This window comes from Leucopleurus acutus (assembly GCF_964270905.1).
Source record: "Leucopleurus acutus genome assembly, chromosome: 1".
In the NCBI taxonomy this organism is placed as follows: domain Eukaryota; kingdom Metazoa; phylum Chordata; class Mammalia; order Artiodactyla; family Delphinidae; genus Leucopleurus; species Leucopleurus acutus.
This window is the reverse complement of record NC_139142.1, coordinates 66,985,214-66,999,557: the sequence shown is the minus strand read 5'-3', so window position 1 is coordinate 66,999,557 and position 14,344 is coordinate 66,985,214. Positions and strand designations below refer to the sequence as shown.

The 14,344-nt window shown below is 41.3% G+C and overlaps 1 protein-coding gene across 1 annotated transcript; it reads left to right on the top strand.

Moving 5' to 3' along the window:
- Window positions 1-784: 784 nt before the first annotated feature.
- On the top strand, window positions 785-13,677 carry COCH (cochlin; the record flags this gene model as incomplete). The annotated part of the gene is made up of 11 exons (XM_082840077.1): window positions 785-818; window positions 913-963; window positions 3,073-3,229; window positions 4,081-4,214; window positions 4,732-4,794; window positions 5,473-5,517; window positions 5,611-5,758; window positions 8,555-8,658; window positions 9,370-9,596; window positions 9,773-10,289; window positions 13,502-13,677. The coding sequence occupies 11 exons, from the start codon at window positions 785-787 to the stop codon at window positions 13,675-13,677; spliced, it is 1,656 nt and encodes a 551-aa protein (XP_082696203.1).
- Between the last annotated feature and the right edge of the window lie 667 nt (window positions 13,678-14,344).

Below are 14,344 nucleotides of genomic sequence, written 5' to 3'. Positions count from 1 at the left end.
GGGTGAGGCCCGCTCCCTCGGGCAGCCACGCCCGGTCGCCGCACGTCGGGCAACCTCCCCGCGCGCTCCCGCCACCGCCCTACGCTCGTCCCGGCTCCCCTGACGCCGGGGCCGGCGAGGTCCCCGGCCCTCCCCCGGGCTTTCGCGTCTCCCCCGGGGACGGACGCGGCACTCAGGTGGCCGAGTCCCGCGCCGCGGGGGTGGCGCCTCGGCGCGGCCTCACCCCGGGACGGAGAGGGGGTGAGGGAGGAGCTGGACGGACGCCGCCTGGTCCCGGGGGACCAGCTCCCAGCCCCCTCTCCGCGCGCGCCCCCCGCACAGTGCTCATGCGCGCGGCCCAGCCTTTATAGCGGCCGTGGGAGCCGCGCTTTCCGCACTCGGGCGCAGCCGGGCGTATTCGACTCAGGTGCAGGGCCCCCGGCGTCCGGCGCGGGCGTGCGGGTCCCTGACGCCTGCCTGTTCGTGTCTCCCCTTTGTCGCTCCCAGCTTGTCTGTCTGTCTTCAGGGTGCACCCTCCTCCTGGTCCGGGGTTGCACCTCGACTCTGGGTTTGGCTTGATTTGCAGCCGGAGCGTCGCCTCCAGACTGAGAGTGGCACGAGCTCCCGGGCAGCGGGCTCTTCGGTCTCCTCCTCTCCTCGGCCGCCCCTGGGTTTCCGAGGGGTGCGGGATCCCTGAGGGGGCGGGGGGCGGGCGCGGTGTGGTGGGGACGTAGGGATCTCCGTTCTCGGGGAGCCTCCCTTGCATTCTCCCTCCCTCCCAGGTCCGAGCAGCCCCTAGGCTACCATGTCTGCAGCCTGGATCCCGATTCTCTGCCTTGGTGGGTACGCGCCCCTCACCGCCCTCTTCCCCTCGCACCAAGCAAGGTGGAGGTGGAGGCTGGAACCAGCCCTCGAGCTGTCCTCTCTTCGCAGGTGTCTGTCTTTTGCTGCTGCTGCCACAGACCGCGGGCAGCGAGGGAGCCGGTGAGTTGCGGGTTCCCGGGTCCGGGAGCAGGGCTCTGTCGGGGGTTGCGAGGGGCTGCGGGCCAGCGCGTAGGAACGCACTCAGATGGAGCCCCTGGGCCTTGGCCGGGGGCTGGAGCTATAAGGGTGCGAAGGTTGGAGCTGCTGCCTGGCGCACCGCATTCATACCTACAGCCCATCTACTCCGGCTTACCCATTTCTCCCTCGGGAAGGGGCTCCTGGGGTCCGATGGGGACGTTCTTCACAAGGTGCGGAGAAGGAAGCCTCCCCCCATCCACACCCACAACCCCGGAGCTTCCTCTCCCCCCAGCAAGCCGAACAGCGGCAGCAGAAGTGGGGGGTGTTCGTTGAGCCCCACTGAGGAGCGCCGTAGTCCCGGGTGTTCCGCGGAGTTTGGGGTCAGGGAGAGGCCTTCAGACTGTCAGAGAGACAGAGAAAGGCTTCGGGAGTGAAAGAGAGGCTTACGTCGTTGTCCCATCTTGTTTGACCCCCTCGCTGTGTTTCCAGGAATGACCCCTATAAAAAAAAAAAAAAAGGCAGCATTTACGGGCCCATTTCATATTCGAGAGAGTCTAAAACGAGTGTGTTCCACACGTAGAAGTCCGAGTAAGGGTGTGTGGTTCGGTGTGTTTTATACAACATAAAAATCAAACTCTTTTTCAAAATCTATCCTTTATTTTTCTTGAAAGGAGAAAGGAAGGTAAGTATTGCAGAGGGCTGTATTCAGTGCCCCCTCACACAAACACACACTAAAGTCAGTGTTGGCAGCTAAAGGCAGAGCCTCTGGTGCCTCGAAAATGGGAGGAAAATTAAGGCTGTTTGCTAACAGGTATGAAGCTCATAGGTATGAGGCTACTGTTCTTGGTAAGGATTTTAACTTGCCCAGCAATCTAGAGTGTTTCAGAGCTAAGGAATCAGCATTGTACCTTTCATGGCGTCCTGCCTTCCTTTCCATGGAGGTGTACAGTCCAGGGCTGGGCACAGAGGGCTCTTAGAAGAGGGTCCTTGCTAGAGGCAGGCTTCTCAGTGGGGCAGTATGACCAGACAGCACTACTGTCTTGGAAAAAGAAAAAAAAATTTTTTTAATGATTAACATCTGTTTCAAAAACGTTTGGAAAACATGTTTCAAAAAGGTTTGGATAACCACAATTTCCAGTGTTTGGAAAATAGTATTTAAAAACATTATCCTCAATTTAATAGTCACAGTAAATTAATGAATTAATATGTTGTATTAAGTTATCTTGTTACATGTTGCCAAGGGCTTGTCTCTAACATCTTTTGTAGTAAAAACTATGATTATTAGTTGGGTTGACCATGTAAAACTTGAGAGTATTAACAGTGCTTTCTAAAACTGCATTCACTGCCTGATATATCTCTCTGGACAGATCTGGAGCGGAAATAAGCAGGTTCAATTCAGATTAAAATGCCCCATTCTGAACGGACTAACTTCTCTGTTTCCTGTCCTGCAGGAGTTACAGAATTTTCCTTGGGCTGTGTGACCTTGGGCAAAATAACCCCATGGCTTTAATTACTTCAGCTGAAAAATGAATGATTGAGCTAAATGACGTTCTGTAAAGTGAAGCACCTTTTTACTGGTTTGCTTAAATTAAAATATAATTTTAATGTGCTGCATTTGAAGAAAACTGATATAAATGGCCCTCAGAAGCAACGGATGACTTAGATTTGTGCATGTTTCTATAAAAATGTTCCTCAGAGGTTCAACCCAGATTTAATATCTTCACCTCAGGCAACTATGTACACAGTTGTAATCAGAGTTGAGGTTCTTATATTTCTAGAATGAATTTAATAAATGGTCAGTGACTAATGTTATTTTCTAATTCTGATATATTTCCAATTATGCATCTCCAAACTGATAAGAACTAAAATTCTCCCATTAGACTTTACAGTGTCTGAGAATTAGATTAAATTGGAAAACTGATTTTTGCCTTGCTAAAATCTGGAATGGTGTGGAACAGTACCTACATCAATATTCTTGACAAGAAGTGTAGAAATTAGGGAAGTAAAATTTCAATCTCATATTCTAGTTCCCCCCCCACCACTTCCCTAAATGTCCTAAGAATGGTTTTTACGTCTCTCCTTTCTCTTCAGTTCCCATCGCTATCACATGCTTTACCAGAGGCCTGGACATCAGGAAAGAAAAAGCAGATGTGCTCTGTCCAGGCGGTTGCCCTCTGGAGGAATTCTCCGTGTTTGGGAACATAGTATATGCTTCTGTATCAAGCATATGTGGTGCCGCCATCCACAGGTAAGCTCCAACATGCCAAGGGGAGAGAGAAATGCAAGTGTGATTATTTCCCTTTCTCTTTAGCCATCTGGACACCCCCTCCCACCTTTTCTTTCTTTTGGTACCAATTTTGGCCATAGAAGATGGATACATTTTTAAGGTTTTCCTGGATATCCTTGAGTCAACAACTACATAAGGGAAGCTTTCTGACTAAAGGCAAATTGCATTATTTCTGGATAGCTAGAGTCCTGTGATTCTAAAAACATTCCTAATCATGTACTATATTACTGAGTTTTTACTGTATGACAGCCATTATTTTAACTTCCACGACGACTCTACAGCTGTACAAGGTAGGTACAATTTTACCCCATTTTACAGATGAGGAAACTGAATTCAGAGAGTTGTCAAGTATCTTGCCCAAGGCCACCACTGTTAGCAAGTGCCAGAGCTGGGACTGAAAGCCCAGGTCTGCCTCCAGAGCCCATATTCATCACCACTCTTCTGTCCTGTGAGAGAATGGCCAGTATGACACTTTTTTTAAAAAAAATGAAGTTCAAGGACATGTAGTTAGGGTATTTTAGAAGACTGTTTGGCACTCTTAACTCTGATCCTCTGAGCTGTAGGGAACAGGAAACTGCAAGTGTGTCCTTATTAACACTTAAGAAGTTTCACAGCACAAAACCATTTCCCTAGGTGGATTTTGTACCTGGGTAAGCAAGTTTTTAAAAAGGTTGACAGCATCCTTAGATGGCTTCCCTGCTGAACTATTTTCTTGATTAATCAGAATAATAGGTGCAGTATGGCAATATAAGTCAGTCAAATGCCCCTGAAAAAGTTTGGATAGAGTCTCAGCTGTTATTCTTGTGTTGCAGGGGGGTAATCAGCAACTCAGGGGGACCCGTAAGAATCTATAGCCTACCAGGTCGAGAAAACTATTCCTCAGTAGTTGCCAATGGCATCCAGTCTCAGACGCTTTCCAGATGGTCTGCTTCTTTCACAGTGACAAGTAGGTACAATTAAAGTGTTCTTACTTTTATGTAAATATTGTCTCCCAAACCCCCCAAAAAGTTTTCTGCTTTTCTCAGCTCAACCTCTTTGACTCTGATGGAAAAACTTGTGATCAAGACTGGAAGGGTCAACTGTGGGTTAGAGTCAGGGGATCCGAAGGGTTAAGGACACACTCAAGCCAAACTTGGGTAAATGGGAGGAAAATTATCTTGCTGTCAGAAGATGGCAATAGAAAATTGAATTGCCTGCAATCAGAATGCCCTGACATTTACCAAATAACCCTAACTCAAAAAAACAGGTGAATGAATGTGAACTCATTTTATGTTGATCTTTTAAAAATACGATACAATAGATGAGAATCCATTTTGGTTCTTTGAAACTAGCATGCAGCAATTACTCTTGCAATTGCCATCACTCTATTACATTTATCATCCTATAGAACCCTACATTAGATTCATTATGCTTTGATGGTAAGGAAGGAAGAGGAAAAAATAGTCTTCTCTTTATTTTAACAGAAGGCAAAAGTGGTACCCAGGAAGCCACAGGACAAGCAGTGTCCACAGCACGTCCAGCAATAGGTATGAAATATGGAACCTATCTCCTAGTTGCCTGGCACAGCATTAGGAAGTTATAAATAAGTGTTATTGATAAAAGCTTTCCTTTTTTAAAATATTGAAACACAAAGCAAATACCTTTACTGGTATATTGCATAGGGAAACTTTCAATTTTATATTTCAAATTACTTATGCTTCTTTTATTTTCATTTATAAACTCTACTGCTAGACATTCTCTTGAAGTCCTACCATTTCTCCCTGATTTGATAAACTGCCTAGAAACTGGTCTAAGTAAAAGTACCATGAACTTCTAGTTCCATTTGTCATATGAATAAAAGAAATGAGTGCGTGTCTATTTGAGAAATAGCCAGGGATTTCCCTTTCTAAGACTGTGGCAATTTTAAAGTCAAAGAAATGAAGAACATTAGAATCTAACTCTGAGTTTCCAATCCTACCTCAACTGTGGGTTTGGGATATCAAAGTCCTGGATTGGAGGCATGTTAAATATGTAGGTCTACTACAGTCCTGACTTGTTTTTTTGTTGGGGCATTGCTTCTCTAGTCCAGAAAATCATGAGGAAATTAATTTTTTAAAAAAGTATTTTCAAGAATGATGCTCCTTATCATGAGCTTTTCCCTTGTGGGTCTCTTTCTATGGAACTGTCTTCCTTTTGCTAATGCCAGGTGCTTTTTTTTGTTTCAGGTAAACGACTAAAGAAAACACCGGAGAAGAAAACTGGCAATAAGGGTAAGAGTCCGGATATCCATTTGGGAATATTTTCTCTCTCTCCCTCCCTTCTCTTGAAACTGCTAATGGAAAGACTTGTTTGGTTGTTCACAGACTGTAAAGCAGACATTGCATTTCTGATCGATGGAAGTTTTAATATTGGGCAACGCCGATTTAATCTACAGAAGAATTTTGTTGGGAAAGTGGCTCTAATGTTAGGAATTGGAACAGAAGGACCGCACGTGGGCCTTGTTCAAGCCAGGTACCAACCTTGTTAAAATGGGAGGAGACTTGAATGATGTCTTGAATGATGAAAAATGATCAGTCCTTTTAGTGGGTACATACATTTCAGTTCAATATAAACAAATTGAGGTGTGGACAGTCTGGATTCCCAAATTATGAAGTCAGAATTTAAGACTGCCTGAGCGGACTGGGTAGGTATAAGTGCTTCCTTTTTGGGATAAAAGGATTTAGAGAATTAAATGCTATCTATTTGAGGACCAGAAGGTAGGCTAAAAGTCTTGTTGCTCATACAGATTACTTCTGCACATCTGCTCTGCTCAATTCCTAATTCCTCTTCCCTGAAGGAGGAAGCAGTGATGTTTATTTCTTCTATTTGGTCATTATTCTTTTTAGCTCTTTCCATATTCCCTTGATTGGAAATCTGAAGCTTAACCTTTTATTTATTGTATAGTAGTGTTTATTCATGTCTTTTAGGATTATCATATGCTCATTAGAGAAAGCTTGAAAAACATATAAAACACAAAGAAAAAAAATTTCCCAAATATACCCCTCTGAGATAATCAATGTAAAATGTTGTATTTCCTTTCAGTATTTTAAGAAAATATTTGATGGTACATATGTGTGTATTTCTTTTTCAAAAGCTCAGATTATATCAAAAGCTCAGATTATATCAAAATACTGATGCTCACAATACTGAGCATTGTGAGCTCAGTATCACAAATATTCTTCAAAAAATGATGTTTTGTAATGTTCCTTAGCATGATTTATTTAACCATTCTATTGTTTTTTCACAATTACACTGTGCATCCTTATGTCATCCTTGTGCCATCTCTGATAAATTCATTCGGCTAGATTCCCAGAAGTGAGATTGGGTCAAAGGGTTCTGACATTTTTTTTTTTTTTTTTTTTTTGCGGTACGCGGGCCTCTCACTGTTGTGGCCTCTCCCGTTGCGGAGCACAGGCTCCGGACGCGCAGGCTCAGCGGCCATGGCTCACGGGCCGCGCAGGCTCAGTGGCCATGGCTCACAGGCCCAGCCGCTCCGTGGCATGTGGGATCTTCCCGGTCCGGGGCACGAACCCGTGTCCCCTCCATCGGCAGGCGGACTCTCAACCACTGCGCCACCAGGGAAGCCCGGGTTCTGACATTTTTAAGGCTTCTGAAATAAACAGTTAAATTGCTTTCTAGAATGTTGATTCAGTTTAAACTACTATCAGCTGTGTGTAAGGGTGTCACAAGTAGGATTACAAATATTTATATTTCTATTTGTTCTTATCTTGTTTTTTACAATTGGTTGTTAGAATTTTTTTTGGTGTAAGAATCATTAACTTTGTTGATTTATACATAATTTAACTATTGTCCCATATCTTAAAAAAATGAGCTTCTTATTCCATTCATCTGTGATATCAATTTATAACTTTAGACAAATGTTTCTTTGATCCATATGTTAATTCTAACATCTTTTCTACAATGCTTTGATTATTGTAGCTTTATTGTATATTTTAACATCTCATAGGGCAAATTCCCCTCAATATTTTTCTTCTAATATTTTTTCTTTGCTGTTTTTACCTAACTCTTTTTCAAGAGGAAAGCTACACTACTTTGTAGACGCATACAAAGACTAGCTTCTTTATAAACGTCCTGATTTATGATTTTTCTATTTTAGGAAGAACATTAGAATAGATAAACTATGTCAAGAGTTTATATTTAAGTAGAATAAGAGAATATCTCATTAAGGATGCAAAACTAAGACTAAATCTCATAAATAATAATTTGGATAGTTGAAAAGTGACCATAAAAATGAAAAGATTATCGACTCATGAAAACTGATTTTGTGACCCAACCATTACACCAAGTATATAGAAATCATGCCACCAGGTATGCAGAAATACAATGAGTCCTATTTCCTTCAGAAATCTTGACTTAGTGGCAATTGATAATGCTAAGATCTTAAAATTTTGCACTGATGAAATTTTGACTTATCTAAAAGTTTTAAACACAAAAATTGTGCTTTAACTAATTGTTTTCACTCAACATGGTCTCTAATGAACACAGAGTAAGTTATAAAAGCTGAAATTCTTTTACTATTAAATATGAAAAATCCCAAATCTATTAAAATATACATAATTGTAAGATTAGCAAATGTCAATATCATTTATCATAAGAAAAATTCAATATTATAATACTTTATAATTTGTTTCCTTGTAAGTTTTCTCATTTTAAAAATGTTGGCCTTAGTGTCACTGAAATTGCCTCTCTGACCAGAGACCTGGGTTAATAGACCCAGACTATTCAGGGCTTCCAAGGTCCCCCACTGGAGCAGACCTAGACTCACACCCAGCTATGTTCCAACTATCTGGTGCCCATCTCTGCAGATTTCCATTAAGCCCAGTGCCCTGAGCCACCCGGTTTCAGGTGCTTCATATAGTTTAGGAGCCAGACAAACCTGAATTTAAAACGTGGTTATGTTTTGTTGGGTAAATTACCTAGGTGTTCTGGGCCTCCATTTATGTAATAGAGATAATAATCCCTACCTTGTACAGTTATGATGAAATGAGATTATACATGTAGTATGTATTTAGCATATTACCCAGAATACAATAAACCCTCAAGGTAGCAGTTGTTTTTGTTACATTTTTTGAAAGAACCCTAAAAATTCAAGTAAGGATGCAATATACCCTAGTTGGCTGTATGCTGTGGAATTAAGAAACTTAGGTATTGTCCAATTTAAAGACTTTTTTTAAGGTATATAATATTGCTTGTTTGTTTTACATTTCCAATTCTCCCTGGATAACATTTTTTCCCTTTTTTGCCTAGTGAACATCCCAAAATAGAATTTTACTTGAAAAACTTTACATCAGCCAAAGATGTTTTGTTTGCCATAAAGGAAGTAGGTTTCAGAGGGGGTAATACCAATACAGGTAAGTAGACTTCGGCATCTGGGATGTAACACAGAGAGGGTTATGAATGATCAGACATGTAAGACAGTATTATGCTATTTTATATAAGCAGAAGTGAAACTCTTCTTCCTGGCACTGATCTTGGTTAGGTCTGCGCTTGATATCTGAGATATTTAATTTATAATGGAAAATGTACCAAAGGGTTTATTGGTATTGCTCATTTTAAAAAATATAAGACGTTGTGACTTATAATCCTCAGGTAGGGCAGATGTCACTTTAGAAAAGTACCTGTTTAGAATATTTAAAAGAAGCAAAGATCAACAGACTCATCTAATGAATGCAGATGTGACAGAAAGAACTAAAATAGAATGCTGGACCTTCTGAGGGGAGACTTCTTGTTCTGAGCCCGTAGAGGTACTCGTCAGTCACTAAGGGGCTAGATAGAGAGCACAAGTACAGAAGTGGGAGTCAGGTTTATGTTTCTGACTGGTGATTGATGTAAGGAAAGGAAATGTAATGCTCTGGGGGGTAGGTGATGGAAGAAATGTGGGTTGTGAAGACAAAAAATAGGCATGATGGATAATTAAACTTTCCCATCTGATGCACGTGTTAAAGAACTGAGTTCTATATGTGTTAAATTCTTAAACTTGGAGGCATCAAGTTCGTACAGGGAAATAGAAGTGTCATTTTAAGCAGTGGTGCCATTCCAGTTTGCTTCTTTTTCAAACCTAGGAAAAGCCTTGAAGCACACCGCCCAGAAATTCTTCACAGCAGACACTGGAGCGAGAAAAGGGATTCCCAAAGTGGTGGTGGTATTCATTGATGGCTGGCCTTCTGATGACATTGAAGAAGCAGGCATTGTGGCCAGAGAGTTTGGTGTCAATGTATTTATAGTTTCTGTGGCTAAGCCTATCCCTGAGGAACTGGGAATGGTTCCGGATGTTGCATTTGTTGACAAGGTAAGGAGTTGAGAGTGTCTTCTGTTATAGTAGTGATTCAGTTTGGGACCTCTAGGCGTAGTGCTGACTGGACCATATCTGGGTTAACTTTGAAGATTCAAGATTTAATGTTTTCATAATTTTAAAGAAACAACTTTTGATTCCTTTGGTTATCTTTTATGTGTCTCTCCCATTAGGCTGTCTGTCGGAGTAATGGCTTCTTCTCTTACTACATGCCCAATTGGTTTGGCACCACAAAATACGTAAAACCTCTGGTACAGAAGCTCTGCACTCATGAGCAAATGGTGTGCAGCAAGACCTGTTACAACTCAGTGAACATTGCCTTTCTAATTGATGGCTCCAGTAGTGTTGGAGAAAGTAATTTCCGCCTCATTCTTGAATTTGTTTCCAACATAGCTAAGATTTTTGAAATCTCAGACATTGGTGCCAAGATAGCTGCCGTACAGTTCACCTACGATCAGCGCACAGAATTCAGTTTCACTGACTATAGCACCAAAGAGAATGTCCTAGCCGTTATCAGAAACATCCGCTATATGAGTGGTGGGACAGCTACTGGTGATGCCATTTCCTTTACTGTTAGAAATGTGTTTGGTCCCGTGAGGGACAGCCCCAACAAGAACTTCCTGGTAATTGTCACAGATGGGCAGTCCTATGATGATGTTCGAGGGCCTGCTGCTGCTGCACATGATGCAGGTAAGGTCCCTGTCCTTTGTCTGGGAAGGGAACTGGGGAGAGGTTCAGTGAATTTTAGGAGTAAATATAAACTTAAGTGTTTGTTTGATTGAACAAACATCTATAGGATGGCAGTCATTGTTCTAAGAGTTTTACCCAGTATTAACTGATTTAATTGTCAAAGCAGCCCTACTAAATCTTATTCTACAGATAAGGAAACAGACTTTCCCAAATCACACACCTAGTAAGTGGTGAGGCCAGTATTAAAATCCAGGCAGGGACTTCCCTGGTAGGCCAGTGGTTAAGGCTCTGCACTTCCACTGCAGGGAGTGTGGGTTCGATCCCTGGTCGGGGAGCTAAGATCCCCCATGCTGTGTGATGTGGCCAAAAAAGTAAAAAATAAAGATTTTGTAATCCTCTAAAAAAACCCAAAACAAAACCCAGGTAAGTGTGGCTGAATCCTTACCTAACCACTGCATTTTGGGGAGAATTGCCATGAGAGCTATGTCATATGTCAAGGGAATGTTACAGGTGCTCATGTTTGGCTCAAACTTGGAATATATAACCCCTCAATTACAGTTTATCATAACTTACTATGAATCTGCTATTTGATAATTTATCCTTTTTTTTAGTAGTTTTCAGTCTGCCATGAGTTTTCTAAGATCACCAATTAAGACTTTAACCCTATTCCACTTAGATTTTCCTTTTCAGTGTCTTTTATCCCCCTTGAGATAATGAAACACTTATAAAAGGGTATAAAAAGGTTCTTTCTCTTACCCCAACCTTAATATTACCTTTGGTAAAGGCCACTAGTTCCTGAAGACATTAGCATGTGTGTTGCTGAGATCAACGGGCCAAGAAAAAGCTGAGGTTCCCTTTCCTGGGATAAAAACGGAATGGTTGGGAGTCCAATTATATATATTATATATATATATATAATATATAATATATAAAATATATTTATATATAAATATAAATATATATATATATATATATATTTGCGGTACGCGGGCCTCTCACCGCTGTGGCCTCTCCCATTGCGGAGCACAGGCTCCGGACGCGCAGGCTCAGCGGCCATGGCCCACGGGCCCAGCCACTCCGTGGCATGTGGGATGCTCCCGGACCGGGGCACGAACCCGTGTCCTCTGCATCAGCAGGCGGACTCCCAACCACTGCGCCACCAGGGAAGCCCCCAATAATATTTAAAAAAACAAAAATGCTAACTTGGGAGGGGGAGAATGAAGAGCCTTACATTTTTCTATACTCCTCTGTACTTCCTTTTCCCTATTTAATTCCTAATGACTTTTGCTTTTATACATTTATTAGCACCTCTGCTAGTGCACTTGTGTCCTTTTATAGGTATTGATGAAATACTGTTTTTATTAAGTAGAATAGAGAATGGATACCTGCAATTTAAGCTATATATACAATGGCTTATTTTTATACATCTGTCTTAATGTATTCTTCAACTAACTTATGTTGAAGACCTTTTTGCTATCATACTCCTTAAGTGTAGCTTACTGAATTTATGGTTAACAGGATTGGATTCAGGCTACATAAAGTGAACTAAATAAATTCAAATATATTCTCCCTATGTGATTAATTGAACTTCAGGAGGTTGGGCCGCACTATTTTCATGAAAGTTATCCTTTAGTGATAGCAAAGTGAAAGTTAACAAAAGCCAGAAGATAGGATAGGTGTTCAGGGCTAGGGCACAGCTGTTTTGGTTTTTTAACTGTAATTATATACTGGGCCTGAGTTTGACAATCTGAGCTTGAATGTAAAATTAAAAGTGAAGAAAACTGAAGGGGAGAAATTTTTTTGACTTCTTTCGCAAGGGAGAGGGGAGGATTAGCTGGTGATGATAAATCAGTAATTGTTTCAAGTAGCTTTTACATCATCAAAACCTGCTTTATTTATGTCTTAAGTATTCACAACTCTGATCACTGTATACCACTAGAAGGGTGATGAAGCTTTGGATAGAAGGGAGTAACTATTTCAGAAACTCTAAAAATTTCATGCAGGATTTCCTCCAGTACATAGATGGTAGTCTACACTTCATAGACATTTTTTGGCGGTTTTTGTTACTTTATTTTGGCTGCGCTGTGCAGCATGCAGGATCTTAGTTCCCCAACCAGAAATCAAACCCCTGCCCCCTACAGTGGAAGCATGGAGTCTTAATCACTGGACTGCCAGAAGTCCCTGGCTGTTTTCATCATCAGAAAACTTTTGCTTTGGGATTAAAGACTGTCAATTTTTTTAAAAAATAACTTTATTTTTGGCCACATTGGGTCTTCACTGCTGTTTGCGGGCTTTGTTTAGTTGCTGCGAGTGGGGTCTACTCTATGCTACAGAGTGCGTGGGCTTCTCATTGCAGTGGCTTCTCTTGTTGCGGAGCATGGGCTCTAGGCACGTGGGCCTCAGCAGTTGTGGCTCGCGGGCTCTAGAGCACAGGCTGAGTAGTTGTGGCACACAGGCTTAGTTGCTCCGCGGCATGTGGGATCTTCCCGGACCAGGGCTTGAACCAGTGTTCCCTGCATTGGCAGGCAGATTCCTAACTACTGCACCACCAGAGAAGTCCCTGTCAATTTCTTACTATTGGCCAGTTTGCTAATGCAACACATACTGAAATGGGAGAAACAATTATCACTCACAGAGGACTTGTCACCGTTCCCCAGACAAGGCAAGAGCCTTAGAAAACTTTCATCATTTATATATCCCATCTTCTGTGTCATTTTTTCTTGCTCTATTATACTGGCTATGACTCCAGTATAACAATTAATTGTGATGATAGCAGGTTGTCCTTCCTCATGCCAAACTCTGTAGTTTTCACCATTTCACTAAGTATGTTTGCTGTAGGGTTTGTTCTTATTTGTCTTTAGATATTATCAGGTTAAGAAAGCTTCCTTCTCCTAGCTTACTGTGTACTATCATGAATGGATGTTGAACTTTATCAAATTATTTTTTTCTTTCAGCGATCATATGACTTATCTGTTAAGGTGGTATACTGCACTGATGGCAAAACCTGTGGTTTTGACCCAACTGTTTAGCCATTCTCATCACGATTACTGCTAAAACCAGCCCAACAATTTGGTACAGGGGATTTAGTTCTTCAGGCATTACAAGGCAGTTTTGTCTGCAACTATGTACTAATGTGTGAAAAATATATACACGTAATTTTATACATAAGCTGGAACTTGGTTTTAATTGATTTAAAAATACTTCTATTGTAGGTATCACCATCTTCTCTGTTGGTGTGGCTTGGGCACCTCTGGATGACCTGAAAGATATGGCCTCTAAACCAAAGGAGTCGCATGTTTTCTTCACAAGAGAGTTCACAGGATTAGAACCAATCGTTTCTGATGTCATCAGAGGCATCTGTAGAGATTTCTTAGAATCCCAGCAATAATGGTGACATTTTGACAACTGAAAGAAAAAGTGCAAGGGGATGTATAAGTTGTTTTTAGTAATACTGAAATACTATATAGCATACTAAGATCAGACACAAAACTATTATACTAAAGATGGCAAAAATGTAAGCAAGTAAGCATTCATTTAAAGCTGCCTTCTAATTACAGTTCAGACTCCATTGTTCAAAACACTCTGCTGAGGCTTCATAATCACGAACCTTAGAAACTCAGGAAAGAGGAGATACCGTAGATTATAATTTTAAGAGTTCTATTTTAACATGCATATTAAATGTATAGATATGCAAATTCTATAGCTCAATAAAAGCAGCTGATATTTAGACCAAAAGCAACATTCCTTCTCTAATTCTGTATTACACATATAAGGAAAATGAAAGAGAAACACATATAAGGAAAATGAGAAACAAACAGAAAACAGCTCAACTTAGTTCAAATATATATTGACCCAAGCAGATGTTGTCTTAAAACCAGTCAACAATCTGGTTTTAAGATCTTACTTAACATACTAAAAGTTACTTAACATACTAAAAGTTATAATTACAGATGAAATGGAAGCAATTTAGGTATCAAGCCTCTTTTGTAGTGTACTTTCGTAATAACAACAAATATCACACTGAACAAGACTGAAGAATTGCCTGGTATTTTTCT